Source organism: Tiliqua scincoides, chromosome 4 (assembly GCF_035046505.1).
Source record: "Tiliqua scincoides isolate rTilSci1 chromosome 4, rTilSci1.hap2, whole genome shotgun sequence".
Lineage (NCBI taxonomy): Eukaryota > Metazoa > Chordata > Lepidosauria > Squamata > Scincidae > Tiliqua > Tiliqua scincoides.
In genome coordinates, this window is record NC_089824.1 from 168,776,110 (window position 1) to 168,793,120 (window position 17,011).

General features: G+C 45.5%; 1 protein-coding gene across 2 annotated transcripts in view; it reads right to left on the minus strand.

The window, feature by feature from the left end:
- Positions 1 to 17,011, minus strand: part of CACNA1S (calcium voltage-gated channel subunit alpha1 S) — an 81,260-nt gene that overhangs the window by 40,375 nt on the left and 23,874 nt on the right. For both annotated transcript variants that reach the window (XM_066625171.1, XM_066625170.1), the window contains exons 11-20: positions 13,953 to 14,178; positions 12,813 to 13,020; positions 12,058 to 12,178; positions 7,482 to 7,596; positions 7,233 to 7,326; positions 5,427 to 5,496; positions 4,344 to 4,476; positions 3,116 to 3,245; positions 1,692 to 1,751; positions 98 to 204 (exon numbers count right to left, since the gene is read on the minus strand). In XM_066625171.1, the coding sequence (XP_066481268.1) occupies positions 98 to 204; positions 1,692 to 1,751; positions 3,116 to 3,245; positions 4,344 to 4,476; positions 5,427 to 5,496; positions 7,233 to 7,326; positions 7,482 to 7,596; positions 12,058 to 12,178; positions 12,813 to 13,020; positions 13,953 to 14,178 (1,264 nt within the window). The remainder of the gene's footprint in view (positions 1 to 97; positions 205 to 1,691; positions 1,752 to 3,115; positions 3,246 to 4,343; positions 4,477 to 5,426; positions 5,497 to 7,232; positions 7,327 to 7,481; positions 7,597 to 12,057; positions 12,179 to 12,812; positions 13,021 to 13,952; positions 14,179 to 17,011) is intronic.

Consider the following 17,011-nt stretch of genomic DNA (forward strand, 5'->3'; position numbering starts at 1 on the left):
CTCTGTCTCACAGATGGGACTACTACAGATGGCTTATGATCCAGAAGAAATGCAGGAATAGTCCATTGTCAAGTCTGTTCTTCTGTTGTTTGCTTACTCAATTCCCATGGAAATGAGGGAGACCGCGACCACAAGCAAGTCAAGGATGTTGAAAGAGTTGCGGCAGAAGGACCCTTTGTGGAGGAACGCACCATAAGCAGTCATCTGTGGGGAGCAAAAAGGGTGGATTAGTTTTGGAGTAGATCTAGCTCTATGTTCCTTTGTTTCTGCGAGGGTGCTTCTCTCAGTAACCAAATTCAGAGTACCATTTGGACACATGAGCATGGTTTTCGTGGTGAAGTGGTTGTCTGAGAATGAACAGCGTATTACAAGCACAGATAGTTGGAAAGTTGGAGTTTGGGGCAACTACTGTAGTCATCTGTGCTTGTGGTTAACTCTTCAGATGGTGGGCTAACTATTCAGATGACTGATTCAGGTGACCAATGCACCACAAGCAACGTGGACCATCTTGAGTACAATAAACCTTTTCCTGAAGATGTCTATGTACTCCTGCCTTTATATGAATTCATGGGCAGTGTGCAGTGTGTATGCCCCACAGAATCTATACCTTTTTTCACTATCTCAGTTTGTGTGCATGTGTCAAATCAGCAATTTCCAACCATTGGGTCATGGTGTGAGCTGTGAACAGTTCACAGGCAGTAGTGATGCCAGAAATGATGCGGAGCTGTAACTGTTGCATGGCTCCAAAACGTGCCGTGTAAGCTGCCCCTCTCCCTTGCTTTCAGAGCCTGAGGAGATGATTCCACATTGCTTTGCTCCTCGAAATGGCCCCAAGACCGAGGGGGAGGGGCAGCTTACATGGTGAGTTTTGAAGCCATGTGGCACTTACAGCTCTACCCCCTCACCTTCCCTACAGGTGTGCTGCGGGAGTATGGGGGAGGGTCATTTATTAGTAGAGTCACTGGGGGACATGAGACCCCTGCTGGCAGTGTGGGATGCCTTGTCAATGGTCAAAAAACGGATGGTGTGCCATGACAATTTGTCAGTGTGCCGTGAGAGGGGAAAGGATGAAAATCACTGTGCTAAATGAAGAAACATGAAGTGATATGTGGGGCTTGCTATGGGCATTCTTGATAATGAATGTGTGGGTCATGTGTGGGTGTAAAGAGTCAACCACTTCGTGATTGCTATCATAAAGCTTCCCCTTTCTTGACTCTAACTCTGTGAGAATCCACTCATTAGATATGTGGTGAGCCTAGTGTTATACTCCCTTGCCACTCAAAAGTTCAGGGTAACAATCAGCTCACTGTGCAGCTGAACCTTTCAGATTATCAGACCTCCACATGACTAGAGCTCAACTTGGGAAGAGTTAACTGGGAGTTAACCCCTGCTAACTGGGTAAGAGGCACTTTTTCAAGTTTTTTTGACTCAAGTTTTTTTTAAAAAGGAGATGTGATGTGGAAAGCCTGGCACCAATATTGCTGAACAGGGAAGCCCACATTTCCCCATTTTATCCCCATTTGCTGCACAGGGAGGGGAGCTAATGCAGATTCAGCCCTGGAACCCTATGACATGTGAGGAGTAAATGTACAAAATCTCCTAATCCAATTCCTGAAATCTATACCCATTAAGAGGCTCATAAATAAGCATACCCAATCCTATAAAAAACTGATCTATATAAGAACACTCACCTTAAGAACTATTTCCACTGTGAATACAGAAGTGAAGCCAATGTCAAAATAACCTAGAATCTGAAGACAAATTCCACAAAGAAATAAAGTTTTAGCTTTGTCAATACAATTCCATTCAATGTTTTTGATTTCCAAGGTACATCCATACTAACAGCCCAATCCTATTGGGCTTCTGTCCCCTTCTTCCTTTTCTGGAGGCCAACTAGTGTTCCAGCATTGGAACCTGTCTTTTAACAGTCTTCAAAGCCGTTCTGACAATGCATGCCACAGAATGGAGGAGTACCTGTCAATGGTGAGTTGGCAGCAGGGACAGAATGGGGCAGGTAGAATGGGAAGCATGTTGGGAGGTGGGAGGGGTGGCACCCAGTGTGGGTGACTTGCACCGGATGCTATCCATTGCGTCACCTCCCAACATGCCCCTTTTCCTCCTTGGACTTGCACCAGCTAAAGAGCTATTTCCAAAGCACATCCATACTAGCAGCCCAATCCTATTGGACTTCTACCCCCCTCTTCCTTTTCCAATCCAAGTAGTGGAAGGAGGAGGAAGAGCACTGCAGGGGGAGCACTGCAGGTCCAAGGAGACCCATTGGCAAGTGGGAGGCTTACAGAGAAAAACAAATATTTCACCTTACATCTTCCAAGCCTCCTGATCCTCCCACAGCCCCAAAATGCAGTGCCAGCCTATCTGACGTGGTTGAATGGGCAGAGGGGAAGGGAGGATAGGACTGGCCTGCATACATTTTGGTTTATCTCTAGGACATGATAAAGGAGATTGTACTTGTAAATGGTGTGACAAAACAGGTAGCCCAATCCATCACAAATCCTCGCACAGGTATGCAGTGGCACCGGTGAAGGTAATGCTGCATCCTGTGTGGGAATTCTGCATGCTAAAGGTCCCTGGGGGGAAAGGGACATTCGTCCCTTTGCCCCAGGTTAAGCCCCAGCAGCCATAATGGGGCAACTTGTATCCGTGTGAACTACATAGCTGGTGCAAGTCCACATTGCCCCATGTTGGTGGATTGGGCCAGGAAAGGAGGTAGCTGCCAATCCTGCCCCCCTCTGCCACTGATCCCATCTCCTTCTGGGCCCAATCTACTCACTCCTGCTCCTGTTGCTGCCCTCCCCCTGCCCCGTTACATTCCTCCCCACCCTTGAATTTAAAGTGTGGGATTCATTAAAGAATTCTTTAATGAATACATTGGGAGACATGGTGCTTGTTCTTCAAGCTGGTGACACATCCATTAAATGGTTTCCTATACCTTTGGGAAACCAGTCATGATAGCAGCCCTTTGTAGGCCTTTGGCATCTTGCTCCAGTTAGCTCCAAAGAGTGTTCATCACCCAGTCAGATATTCCCAGAGGCGAGTCTGATCGTTCACTGTCACCACGCCATACCTTGGGTCTAAACCACCACTACTGAGTCACCTTGTTCCTGAAGGATTCTGCTCGTATTGGATCCTCAGCTGCCAATGAGATGCTGCTGAGCAGGATGAAGAGGAGAATGAAGTTGGTGAACCAAGTGGCATTGACAATTCGGTGGCACAGGACACGGATCCTGTGGAGGGCAGGGGAGAGAGACAAAAAGAGGCAGGCTTACATGATAACTGAGCCAAACAAACGTTCATAGTAGCAAGAGCACCTGGATGGGAATTAGATCATGGGCTACTAGGGGCAAGCAACACTACATCCATAGGCAAGTGAGGTAAAAATCCCTGTTCCACTGCAGGGGATGTGGTTCTACTGTTGGGCCTGATAATAAGGTGCCATATTTGAAAACAGACAGGAAGCATGTGTCTCTTTAAGAGTTCAAGAAGTTTAGCATTGAGCAGGTGAAATTCTTCCTATCACTGCCATAGGAAAAGTGGCACCTGTGGCATTTCTGTATTTCTCTAAGAGATTAAGAAACCTGTTCTGGAATATGGCTGAAGTCTCCTATTCCTGACACCCATGAAATGCATTGGGAGGCCTAAGTTTACGTGGCTTCCAGACAGCCCAGCCCAAGATATTATTATAGGAATTGCTATCCTATAACACTTCCATGACCCCACCAGCACTTTCCTCATCACAGAGCTAGTGTGATACACAGTTAAGAAAAGCTTGGGGATCAAGTGAATGATCTGAAGGTGTCTGTTGTGCTTATCAGGTGGCTGCAAGGCTGAGCAGGTTCACAGTCCACTCCTATGCATGTCTAGTCAGAAGTAAATCCCATGAGAGTCAATGGGGCTTACTCCCAGGAAACTGTGGATAGGATTGACTGTCAGTCAGCCAGGAATCTGTACCTGGTGGCAAATATTCCCTCTTAAATCTCCACAGAGGACCGCTCAGAGATACAAATAAAGCTGTCTTATATGGAATCAGACAACTGGTACTGTCAACACTGAGTTTCAGACAGAATTCATTCATCTGCCCTACCTGGACATATCGAGGATTGAACCTGGGATTTTCTGCATGCAATGCAGCTGCTCTACCAATGAGCTATAGCCCAAGTTTTAGTTTGGGACTTATGGCCAATTCTACCAATGAGCTAAAGCCCAAGCTTTCGCTATGGACTTATGGCCAGTTCAACAGGCTGTTCTGTTTCTGTCATGTGGCCAACTAAGACAGGCAGACAGAGATGGCGGGAAGGACGAAGACCAGCAGGACCAGGGCTTACTTGTTTGTAGGGCTAAAGATGAAGAATGCACTGGCTTCAGGCATAGGCACAGCCTTCTCCTTCAACTGTAACTCTGCTAGAGGACGTGGCCGAGGACTCAGTGGGATCTCAGGTTCATCTTCCTCATCGTCACCTACAAGGCACAAGGTCAGGCACTGAAAATTGGCATGCCCAAGTCCTTTACTAAAACTACAGACCCAGAACCTTCCTCCCTCCAGCCCTCAGCCCACCACAAGGCTTTAAACTTTGCTGTAGATCAGGGGTGTCCAAAGTTTTTGGCAGGAGGGCCACATCATCTCTCTGACACCGTGCTGGGGGCCGAATTAATTTACATTTCTAATTTGAATAAATTTACATAAATGAATATATTAAAGATGAACTTATATGAATGAATGAAGGTCTTGCAGTAGTTCAAGGCCTATAAAAGGCCTTGCATGAAGCAAGGCTGGCCTTTCCTTTCCTGCTGCTACTGCATCACAGATGTGAAACAACAAGCAGCGGAGGGAGCCCTCATCCCACAGCTCACTCGAGAGGCCAAACAGTTGCCCTCATGCTGAGAGCAGTTGCATCGGGTCAGTGTGGGGTCCAACAAATCTCTGGAGGGTCAGAAGCTCATTGGAGGCTAGGGGCTCCCTGAGGGCCACATAGAGAGGCCTTGAGGGCCGCAAGTGGCCCCCGGGCCGGGGTTTGGGCACCCCTGCTGTAGATCAATAGTTGTTCAATGATGTTGTGTTCAGTGCTCCAAAAACTTTGTGTTGTCAAACTAATCTCAGGCTTATGAACACTTGCTGCCATGGCAGTTTATGTACCCAGAGTAATGATATCACTTTCATTCATTCAGTGAATGTCTACTCTGTCTTTACAGTTAAAAACTGCACAAGGCAGTTTGGGCCCTTCTTTTTTTTACTGTAGCTGTGCAGTAGCATCAGGTACATCTGCGTAGCCAGCTATTCTGGGCGATGTGAATCCTGATGTTAGCAGCACATGATACCTGCCCATTCAAAAAAGTCTCTGCATACTGTACAAGTCACACCAGACCAATTCTTGTGGGAGGAGAGACAAGCTCAGCTGAATCTTCCTTACCTGGGAAGTCAGCAGAGGGATAAGGGTCCTTGATCTCATTGACATTTGATTCGAACTCATCCACTTTCAACTGAACAGAAAAAAGAAAAAGAAGTGTTGAGTGTTGCAGGCAGCCCTCTCTTCTCACACTTGCATTCCATCTGGATAGTACCTCAAGGCTAAGGCCTAAAGCAGGGGATGCCAAAAAGCCAAAAATAAAAGGAACGCCAAAGAAATGGCACTTAGGACACTTTTGCACATTACACATTTCCTGCATAGAAAGTGGAATAAATACGTAGCTTATCACAAAAGACAACCAGATATTCCCATACTTCACTGTGTATATACTGCCTGGAAAATCATGGTAAATTGTGAAACACACACATGTACAACCACCCCATTTTGACAGTTTCAATGCAGAAGTGTTCCCAGGTGCAGTGTGTGCAGTGGCCCTGTTTGTGGGCAGAAGATGGAAGCTTCTTCCTCCTAATCGTTTCTGAAGCAGACCTGTCTTCAGATAAGGAAGGTGCAGCAACAAGGCCTGCCGCCTCAGAGATGGAAGCCTGTAGGGGGCTCTTCTTCCACTGATGTTGAAATCATTTTTAATTAGCTGGTAATCAACTAATGGACCAATCCTAAACCCCCCCCCCAACCCATCCAAAAAGGCACACACTGTATCTGGGAGAGGAATGGAGTAGGATACTTTGGAAGGGAAAGGGTATTTTAACTCCCTTTCTCCTCTGTAAGCGTCCTGGCATGCAATGGGTCTCTTTGGACCTGCTCCAGCCCTTTAGCTGACACACATCTAAGGAGAGAAAGGGGGCAGACAGGCTACAGCAGGAAGGCATAGGATCCAGCACATGCGTCACCACAAATCCACTCCCTCCTGCAGCCTCCCCACCCTCCCACCTCCTGTCCTGTTCTGGCTTACCTGCTCTGGCAGCTGGCCAATGTTCCAGTGACACACATAGAGGAAGGCTCCAGCCTACACACTGGCACGCCAGCTGCACATACTGCCGGAGAATGTTTTACAGCTGCTTTTCCAAAACCAGCTCAGAAGGAATGCTAGTTCTGCCAGCAAGGCAACCTAATAGGATTGGGCTGTAAATCTGACTAAAAATAATTAATTAAAAAGTGTAAATGGTGATGGATAATGAGATCCGTCACAGCCCTAGTCCTTGGAGCAAGAAAGAAACAGGACCAGAGAGGCTAGCTTCTCCCAGGGAACTTAGGTTTTCTAAATTTGCATGTTTTTGTCTATCTGGAGTCAATGGAAGGAGTTACTCACTTGAAGGTGCCTCCCTCTACAGTGAGAGAAAATACATGTTTTGTTCAAGATCTCTGGTGACTGGGACAGTAGGCCAAATGCACTCCCCCATGTGCGGAAACATGCCAGTCACTATCTACACCACTCCTCTTGGTCCCTGGCACCATGAAGGAAGGAGGGGAATGGAGCAGAAGTGTGGAGGCAGAAGCCCTCTGAGGCAACCAGCTCAGGCAGCCCTCACAGATGGGATGGTCCTAGCCTGGTACAATCAAGCTCTCTATTTTTCATAGTGAATACAGAGTTCGACTTGTTTCCACTAAGACCAGAAATCACCTGAAAATCTGGATAGTTTGGAAGTAGGAGGCCTTTTTAAGGTAGGAGAAAGCTTGCTGACACAAAAGTTTTTAAACCAAACATTGTGTGATATCATTGAGCAATTATGAAAAGGATTCACAGTTCTGCAAGCAATATCAATGCTTTTTCTTCTGGGGCTCCTGTAAAGCATGGAAAATACTGGGGTGCAAGAAGTACGGATGTTGTAGCTGTCACCCCTGGCTGACCTTTGCTGTGGTGGGAATTCCTTCTGCTTTGGCTTTCTGTTCCAGCTTCTTAGCCAACAGCTGCTTTTCCTCATCAGATTTCTCAGGGTAACCTCTAGAGAAGAACCAAGAAAGCAAGAGGAGACTAAAGTGATACCAAAGTGGAGAGATATTGAAAAAATGTTGGGCCAGGCACACTGCCAGCTCCCACAGACATCTGGAGAACAAAACCCAGGGGGAATGAGTGCCATCACTGGCAGAAGAACAGACCTGGCCATTTTCTTCCTCTTCTTCTCTTCTGCTTTGGCTTTCTGTGCAGAAGTCAAAGTTTCAGCCTCAGCAAGGTTGTCCACAGCGATGGCCAGAAAGACATTGAGCAAGACGTCTGGAATGAGGGAAGGAAGGCTAAGGAATTTTACATGTGGACTGTACAGCCTGCACTGGTCTCCACAATCACATACCCTTCCTGTATGTCGTGCGGACACCTGAAGACAGACAAGGGTCTTGCTCAAGACTGATATCACCAGTGCATGAGGATTGTGGGGTGAGAAAAGGGTGAGTAAGCATATCAGACTCTCTTCAAAATTGTCATGCAGGTACTCTGGGCTTCATGAAAGGGAATTTGTTCAGCAACTAAAATTAAGCTAACTGTGTCTTTTGTAACTGTGTCTTTTGTAACTATAGTGAAAAAGGAAAAGAGCAGTTTTGCTGCATACCTACAATCGTAGATTACTAGAGAGTCACACCTTTACACATAGGATGGACCGTTGCAGCTTGCAGGTAGGCATTACATGCTCATAACTGCCACCACTTTCCTTTCTCTGACATAAGGACACTACCTTGACATGAAAAATCAAATAGGATTTTGCAATAAGCCCAATGAATCCAACCATTTTTTTCATGGTCCTGCCTATATATCCTGCAGTTGGTATTCAGAGGCAAGCTGCCACTGATCCTCAAGGTAACATGTGTGCTTAATTAACTAGTCAATTGATACCCTGCCTTTCTCCTGGTAAAATTAATTCATTAGGACACTCAAGGGGGCTGGTGAGGAGGTGAGTGTCAGATGGTGCAGGGGAGTGGGGAGGGTATGGGGAAGGTGTTCTTGGGTGGGGGGGAAGGTGCAGAGAGGCCAGAACAGGGGCAGGACTGGTTCAGGGTGGGACTGGAGGGGGCCTATCTCCTCTGTTGGGTTTGGAAGCTTGACACAGGGCTTCTCTCATGCAGACTTGAGAAGCCCCTTGGCAGAGCCATGGGTAAGGGGCTTTACTCAGGGTAAGGCAGTGGTTTTCAAACTCTCAGGGAGTTTGAAAACCACTCTACATTCTTGCAGGACGGGGGGAGGCAGCAATGCGATCCCCAGGATTGCGCCGCTCAGGAGGCTGTATGGGCTTGGTTGCACTTACCAGAGCCTCCTGCAGTCTCCCACGGTGCGGGGAGCCCTGCACGGCCTTTTGCAGGGCTCCCCAAAGCTTTGGAAATGAAAGTGGAGCGATTGCGCCCCGCCTCCGCCAAACTGGAAGTAGAGCACGATCGCTTTCACTTTCAAAGTTTTGGGGAGCCATACAGAAGGTCATGCAGGGCTCCCCGCACCCCAGGAGGCTGCAGGAGGCTCTGGTAAGTGCAGCCAAGCCCCTGCAGCTCCCTGAGTGGCACGATCCTGGGGATCGCATTGCTGCCTCCTCCCTGCCTCCTCGCTGCCCTTGCCCCATAAGGGGAAAGAGACCAGGGCCCTCAGGCTGGGGCGTCATGACACCCCAGTTTGAAAAACTCTGGGGTAAGGGGATGAATGTCCCATTCCTCCAAGGAGACATCTGGCAGCTTCCCTGACCCTGCACGGTACAGCGGTGGCATTTCAGTGTCACTCTACTGTGCAGTACCAGGAAACTTAGGGTCAGACTGTGAGTTTCAGACAATTCTTAAACATTATTAGGTGTTAAGGGGATCTTTCTTCTCTTGCTCAGTCTAAATGGTGCCTTTGTTTGAAACTAATATACTGTGTTGTACTGAGTCTGATCATTTAAAATCTTCATATTAAACGGGGGGTGGAGTTAACACTCAGTGCAGTAGCAGGGAACCTCGGAGGACTCCGGGGGGATGACGACTGCTAAATAGATGTGTTTCCAGAGGACCTCAGCAATGAGGGACTCTTCATTGTCTAAGAAGAAGACATGAAGGCTGAGAGCTTGAACTCTGGGGATCTCTAGGGACGGCGGTCGCAGAGGAAACCCCCAGAAATTGTTCTATGCTGGATCACATTGTAAACCGGACGCCATCTTCGGAGAAGATAGATTCGGATAGCTGGGTACCCCCCCCCCAGCCTAGATACAACAACATGACAGCGAAATTAAACTGTGAGTAACCAGTTCATTAAAAGGCTATAAAAAGAACTGCAATCAATAGGTTGGAAGGAGGGAAAGATAACTTTAAGATTATTTACGTTGGCTGGTAGCCACCCAGAGGTGAAAAGAGCAAACCTGGATTTAAAGAAACCCTTGCTGGAGTATTTTTCTTTTTTGTAATAAGGGTGACTGGAAGAAAAGGTGAGAGATAAGATAAGATAAGATAAATAAGGGAAGATGAAAGATCACCCTGCTGAAATGGTATGCATGGAAAAGAAATAAATAACTAACCTTTAACGGCTAAAAAAACTTTTACTTTCGCTTTCCTAGCAAGAAGGCTCGATTCAGGCCTGGTCATTTAAAGGCATACTAACTTAATTTGACAGTGTTATTGACCTGGATTACTGATCAACCCCTTTTGGATATTAAAAAATAAGGATTACCTTGGACAAGAAGGGATGCAAGACAATAAGACTTGGATGACTTTTTAATTGTTTGACTGATTTGACATTGTTATTGACTGGAAGTGAATATTGACTTACCCCTTTTGGATATAAAAATTGAAAATTAGCCTTACAAGAAGGTGAAACAAGATATTGAGCGTTGGTTGGTTTTTTAAAATTGTTGGACCATTTTATCTCTGTTTTTTACAGTCAGAGGTATATTGGCTTGATTTGATATTGATAAGAATGGCATTCAAAAATTTAAAGGATGTTCGTAAAAGCCAGTCCTTATTAATGAATTTGTTGTGGGATTTCAAAAGTGAAATGAAGCAACAGGTCAGAAAATTATCTGAACAAATGAAGCAAATAAACTCCTCCCTGACAAGCATGCAGGAACAGATTACAAATAACAAGAATACAAGAAAAAAGAATGGATCAAATGTCGGATGAAACTAAAGAAGTGGAGATTTTTGAAATGAGACAGGAGATGGAAAAAGCAACCGTTATTATCAGAATTAAGAATTTTAAGGAAGAAAAAAAGAGAGAACTTTCAGAGAGCATATCGTTTCAAGAAGAGGAAGAATTTTTGGATTAAATCCAAAAAGATCAGAATGAAGAAAAAGAAAGAAGGAAAGAGAGGGATCAAGAAATACAAGAGAGTTAAAAAGAAAAAGAAGTGGAGCAGTGGAAGGAGCAAGAAGGAAAACAACAGCAAGACAGAGAACAAAGAAAGTACTAAGACAGAAAGTGAAAATGGCTGAACAACAACTAGAATTTTTTTTTTTTGTAGATATTAATGGACCGAATTCTCCTTAGAAGTGAAGAGTATTCCATTAATTATATCAAAGCAAAGCAGATGTAAATGAAAACAAATCTGGAACACAAATATTGTGATAATTAAAGTGGTATTAAGATAACTAAAAGGGTTATTTTTTAAAAGAGAAATTATATAAAATGTTTTATAGATGGTATTTAATTCCAGAGAAAATAGTAAAAATGTACCCTGGGTCATCAAACAAATGTTGGATAAGTAAAGAGTTGAGGAAACTTTTTAATGTGGTGGATATGCGAAAAAGCAAAGAAATATTGGAAAATGATATATAAACTGTTATAAGAGATATTAAAGTGTGTATTACCATTCAAACTGGAAACACTCCTCTTAAATGCAACATCAGAAATTAAGAATCAGATAAGAAATATTTTATTCTAAATATTAGTTTAGTGGCAAGAATAGTATATAAGTAAAATTTGAAGTCTTTTTATGATTGGATAGATAATTTTAGATAAAAAATACTGATCGTTTACTTAAATTATTAATTAGTAGATTAACAAATATGATAATTTTTGTATGGATGAATAATTTTGTTTTTAGATATTATCAATTTTTTTTTGGACTAATGCATGTTGTAATCAATGGCCAATACCCTCATGTGTGACCTGTGTAGTCCCAGCCCTAAGTCTAACCTATTTTCCTTACCTGTATCTGTAACAAATAAATAAACTTCGTTGCAAAAAAAAAATTTTCATATTAAACTCTCATCCACCTTAGCTGCACATCCAGTCTCCAGGTGTAAGCGTAGACCTGTAATGCACAATCCTATTTGAATATACAGAAAAAAAGAAAGCATCTAAGAACACTTCACAGCAACTGTTATCCTGCAGATGCCTGATCTCGGAAGCTAATCAGGGTCAGGCCTGGTTAGTACTTGGATGGGAGACCGCCTGGGAATCCTGGGTGCTGTAGGCTTATACCATAGTCTTTCGAGACTGAAGGTTTTCCACCACCATAAGAACACTTGACTACGGCTCTATGTTGGCAAATTCCCAACAATAATCTGTCCATACTTTGAGGCATGAGATTTGATTTGTGCTAGTTTAGCATTATTGCAATTCATTAAAGTACTGAACTAAGTACTGAACTAGTCATTACTTGCATTGCATCTTGTACAAAGTAAACACATTTGTGTCTACTGGAGCAGTGTGTACCTGAATCTGTTAATAGAGGATTCCACATTACAGTACTGGGCAACAACGCATGAAAACCGTTTAAAGAAAGGATACAGTTCCCACAGACAAAGAGCACAACAAAGTAAAGGCAGACCAGAATGCCAGGATAGGTTGGCCCTCCATAGGACATGATCGCATTGTACATGATAGACGTCCAGTCTTCTCCAGTCAGGACCTAGAAAAGGTAACAAATTCTCTAAGTGACAGGATGGTCTGGGCCAGAGCCATATTATTCATAAGGCTGATTAAGCTAAAGCCTACAAACCATCATTTATTCATTCATTCATTCATTCGTTTGTTTATTCATGCATGCATGCATGCATGCGTGTGTGCGTGCAGAGGCATGTTATCTGCGCCCTAGGGCTCCAGTGGTTAAAGGTACTTTGTGCTATAGAATATGTGTACATATATATTTAGAAATATATAGGGCTATGTATATATAAATGGATATAGGGCTATCTACTATGGTCCAGTACCTACCATATCAGGGTCAGGCTGTCAGCTGTAGTGGGGTGAAATATTGCAGTGCTTGAGGGAGCCTGAAATACCTGCAAACCTAGGGGCCCAGCCATGGGTTAATATGGCCCTGGTCTGGGCACAGCCACTGCATTCATTCTGAGTCCAGAAGATAACCTGAGTGCCTTTCCTTGAGGCTATGAAAAAACCTCAAGCACAGAAAATATCCTGGGAGTCATGTCTTCTGTTCTTCTGGCAGTTCCTCATTTATTCCAATAACTTATCATAGAATGTAAGATCCTTGACTTCCAGCACTTTGCCCTTAACTAGACAGTGCATCCCATGGGGCATACCTGGAAGACGCTGATGAGAGCCTGGGGAAAATTATCAAAGGTGCTACGCCATACCACATTGTCATCAAAGTCAAACTTCCCTCCAAAAAGCTGCATCCCTAGAAGGGCAAAGATGACGATGAAGAGGAAGAGGAGGGTGAGGAGGGAGGCAATGGAGCGCACTGAATTCAGCAGAGATGCCACTAAGTTGTTCAGAGAAGTCCAATACCTAGAGAAAGAGATAATGTTCCTGATATGTGTACATCTATGTGGAGGAGCCAGTGTACACTGGGTCCCCAAATCATGGGTGCCCATGTTATGAACACCCGCGTTAGCACTTTTGCTCAGGCTCAGTCCACTGTGGTGCTTTTGTGCAGGCACAAAAGTACTGGGCCGGCAAGAGCGGCTGTTTCAGCTTCCATACATTCTGACTTCTGGACAAACAGGCACAGGGAAGAGGGCAGATCAGGACTGGTAAGGAGGCGGTATTGGTGGCAGCAGTGTACACTGAAATCCTAAACCCCTTCCCAGCTTCAATCCTCTGACCCAAGTCCATGCAGACTTGTACCACTGATAGAGCTGCTGCAGGTTCAAGTAGATCCAGCAGGCTGGCATAGGTTTACCCTGGGGCAAAGAAATATGGGCCCCAAGTGAGCCTCCAGATGCTGAAACTCCCCCACAGGATGCAGAGGATGCCACATTAGCTCCACTGCATTGCAGCATGGGAGCTGTGTTGAATTTGGCTGATAGTCAATTCTATAAGACTAAAAACCTGAAAGAATGTTAGTCTTCTTTCTGATTCTCATAGATACAGTAAATATATATGCAGCATACATGCTCCGGGAGTGTTCTGGGCATCTGATCTCCAGGGTTGTTAACATCCTAGGGTAGGGGTGTAAAAAAATGTTGGGTACCAGATCTCTTAGCTATGCCACTTAATATACTGACTTATTTAACCCACAGAAATGCCATGAGGATTGAAAAGATAAGAATGGTAACAGGTCACATATTTAAAGTGCCTTGTGAATAATAAATGTGCTTGCATGCTCTGAACCCAAGAATGAGGTTTGACTGAATGGGAACAGCACAGGGAAAGACTCTCCAGAAATGTCACTACTGACTACAATTCTCTGTTCCCTCCACCCTGAGAGGGACACTCACTTGGTTATCTTCAAGATCCTCAGTAGGCGAATGCATCGCAAAACTGAGATGCCCAGGGGTGTCATAGAAGTGATCTCCACCAATATAATCTCCAAGATGCCAGTGCAGACCACAAGGCAATCAAAGCGGTTGAAGAGGGACATGAAATACTGACGAAGGCCCAAGGCATACATCTTCAGAATCATCTCAACTGTGAAGAGGGCTAGAAGCACCCGGTTGGCAATATCTGCAATCAAGAAAACAGAGCTAGAGGTAGGTGAAGGAGACACCACTTTGCAGTGAAAGGCAGCCCAAGAGTCTGATTCCTTCTCAGAGAGAGGAAGAAAGAAGAAGTGGGGGGCAGAGAAGAGTTGAGTACTATTATTTCTCTTCCTCCTATCCAGCTATCCCCTCTGCTAGGACAGTAGCACATTCACATCCAGCCCCCAGAAGAGTCATTAGCACATACATGAAAGGCAAACTACCCATTACATGCAGCAGTTACAGGTTTCCTTCCCCTGATTTTTTTTAAACTGAGGGACCAATCCTATTCAATGTTACAGGGCTGGTGCAGCTGTGACAATGGAGCATGCACTGCAAACTGTGGGGGGGGGCAGTCACGGAGGGCTCCTCAAGGTAAGGGAACATTTGTTCCCTTACCTCAAGGCTGCATTGGCACTGGAAAGTTGGATAGAATTAGGCCTTGAAATTGCCATTGGTAGTGGAAGACTGGTGGGACAACAGGCTGCTGAAATTCCCACCTGTTCCTATACTTCATCTGCTCATAATTGCTGCCCCCCCCATCAGCTGCTTTCCCACTTATGGTGAAAAAGTTATTGGGTCTCCATATCTTTGAGCAAGTGAAAGTTCAGCAATCTTTCTTGTTCTAGCTCAGGGGTGTCCACAGTTTTTAGCAGGAGGGCCACACTGTCTCTCTGACAATGTGTTGGGGGCTGGGGGAAAAAGAATTAATTTACATTTAAAATTTGAATAAATTTACATAAATTAATATATTAAAGATGAACTTATATGAATGAATGAAGGACTTGCAATAGCTCAAGGCCTATAAAAGGCCTTGTACAAAGCAAGGCTGGCTTTGCTTTGTGCTGCTGCTACTGCATCACAGATATGACACAACAAGCGGTGGAGGGAGCTCTCATCCCACAGCTCACGCAAGAGGTCAAACATTCGCCCTCACGCTGAGATCAGCTGCATCGGGCCAGTGTGGGCTCCAACAAATCTCTGGAGGGCCACAGGCTCATTGGAGACTGGGGACTCCCTGAGGGCTGCATTGAGAGGCCTCAAGAGCCACAAGTGGCCCCAGGGCCAGGGTTTGCTCACTCTTGCTCATCATTTGCTGCCGATAGCAGCTTCTGATGCAGCTGGAGAAAGGCAGAGGAAAAAATGTGTAACTGTGTATAGCAGAGACTAGAGCTAAGAGAGGAAAGAACAAAAGTCAAGGAGAAAACTGAGTGTGCATTGAAACATATAATATATATGCAAATGTGAAAATAGGTTGCAGTAGAAGATGGAACAGGAAGTAAAGCAAATATGGGTAGGAGATAGGATAGGATGAGTCTAGGCAGTGTTTCTCAAACTGTGGGTCAGGACCCACTAGGTCAGGGGTCAGCAACCTTAAATACTCAAAGAGCCATTCGGACCTGTTTTCTGGAGAGAGAAAAAACTTCAGGAGCCACAAAACCCTTTTGACATCTAAAATGAAGATAACACTGCATATATAGTTTTTTTTTTTTACCTTTATGCTTTTATAGGTCCCATTTTTATAATGTAGCCCCCTCTTTTAGCTTTTAGTTAGTTCTGTCATACATTCTTGTCCTGTGTTTTCAGACGCCTGGTCCTCTATGGTGTTTTACCTGATTCCAAGGCCATTCTCTGCCTGGAGAATTATGCCCACTTTAAGTAAATTAGCTCCCCTTCTTTCCCCCAAAGAATGACCCTGGTTCTGCCCTGCAGTCCTGCTGGACCCCACCTTCAGGGTAGCTCGCCTGTTCAATCTGCAGAGGTCCTCTCTCCTGCCAGCAGCCTCCCACCACTACAACAGACCCTGGGTCATCAGCAGGTCTTGGGCACAGCAGCCACTCTTCAAACTCCAATGTCTCCAGCAGTCAGTTAGTCACAAAGTCAGTCAGAGTATCCAGGGCAGAGTCCAAAGTCAATAAGCCAAGTCACAGTCCAAGGTCAGATTCCAAAGTAAGTCAGTCAAATCAGAGTGTCAAAATCAATAAGCCCAGTCAATCTCCTCTCCAACCTGCACTCCTTCTCCAACCCACACCCCCCCCTCCCGCCTCAGGTGCTCCTTATATCCCTGAGGGCCCTATTGCCTTCAAGTGGCTGCAGCTGTGCAGCACACTCTGCTGGATGCCCAGGCTTTACCCTTAAAGGGGCCACTGCTGACACCACATCTACCTCCTCACCAGATCTTCCAGGATTCCAATACATATGGCAGTTATGTCATCTGCTTATCTTACATGGATACTAAAGAACTCCCCCCACCTTCCAGAGGCAGCCTGCTGGAAGGAAAAAAGGACACAGACTCCAGAGGTGGGGAAGAGAAGAAGCCAGAGCTGGGGGGGGGAGGGGAGCTGGGGGGGGGAGCTTCTGCCCTGCCTGCCTGTCCTCCCTCACTCAGGCTGCAACCCTCTCCACACTATCCTGGGACTAAGCCCCATTGACTACAATGGGACTTCTGAGCAGACAAGTTGGTTGGAGCTCTCAGGTTGCAGTCCTCTCCACACTTTCCTGGGAGGAAGCCTCACTGACTACTTGTGAGTAGACCTGCATGGGAGGGGGCTGAAGCTGCAGCCCTCCACACCTTCCTGGGAGGAAGCCCCACTGACTACAGTGGGGCTTACTTGTGAGTAGACCTGCACAGGAGGGGGCTGAGGCTACAGCCCTCCATACCTTCCTGGGAGTAGTCCAGGGACTACAGCGGGGCTTGCTTGCTTGCTAGCTAACAGACCTGCCGGACGAGGGCTCCCACTCACCCGTCCTTGTGCTTGGCCTTGAGCAGGCTCCAAGCCTGCCATCCCAGGCACCCTTTCCTGCGAGTAAGCTTCATC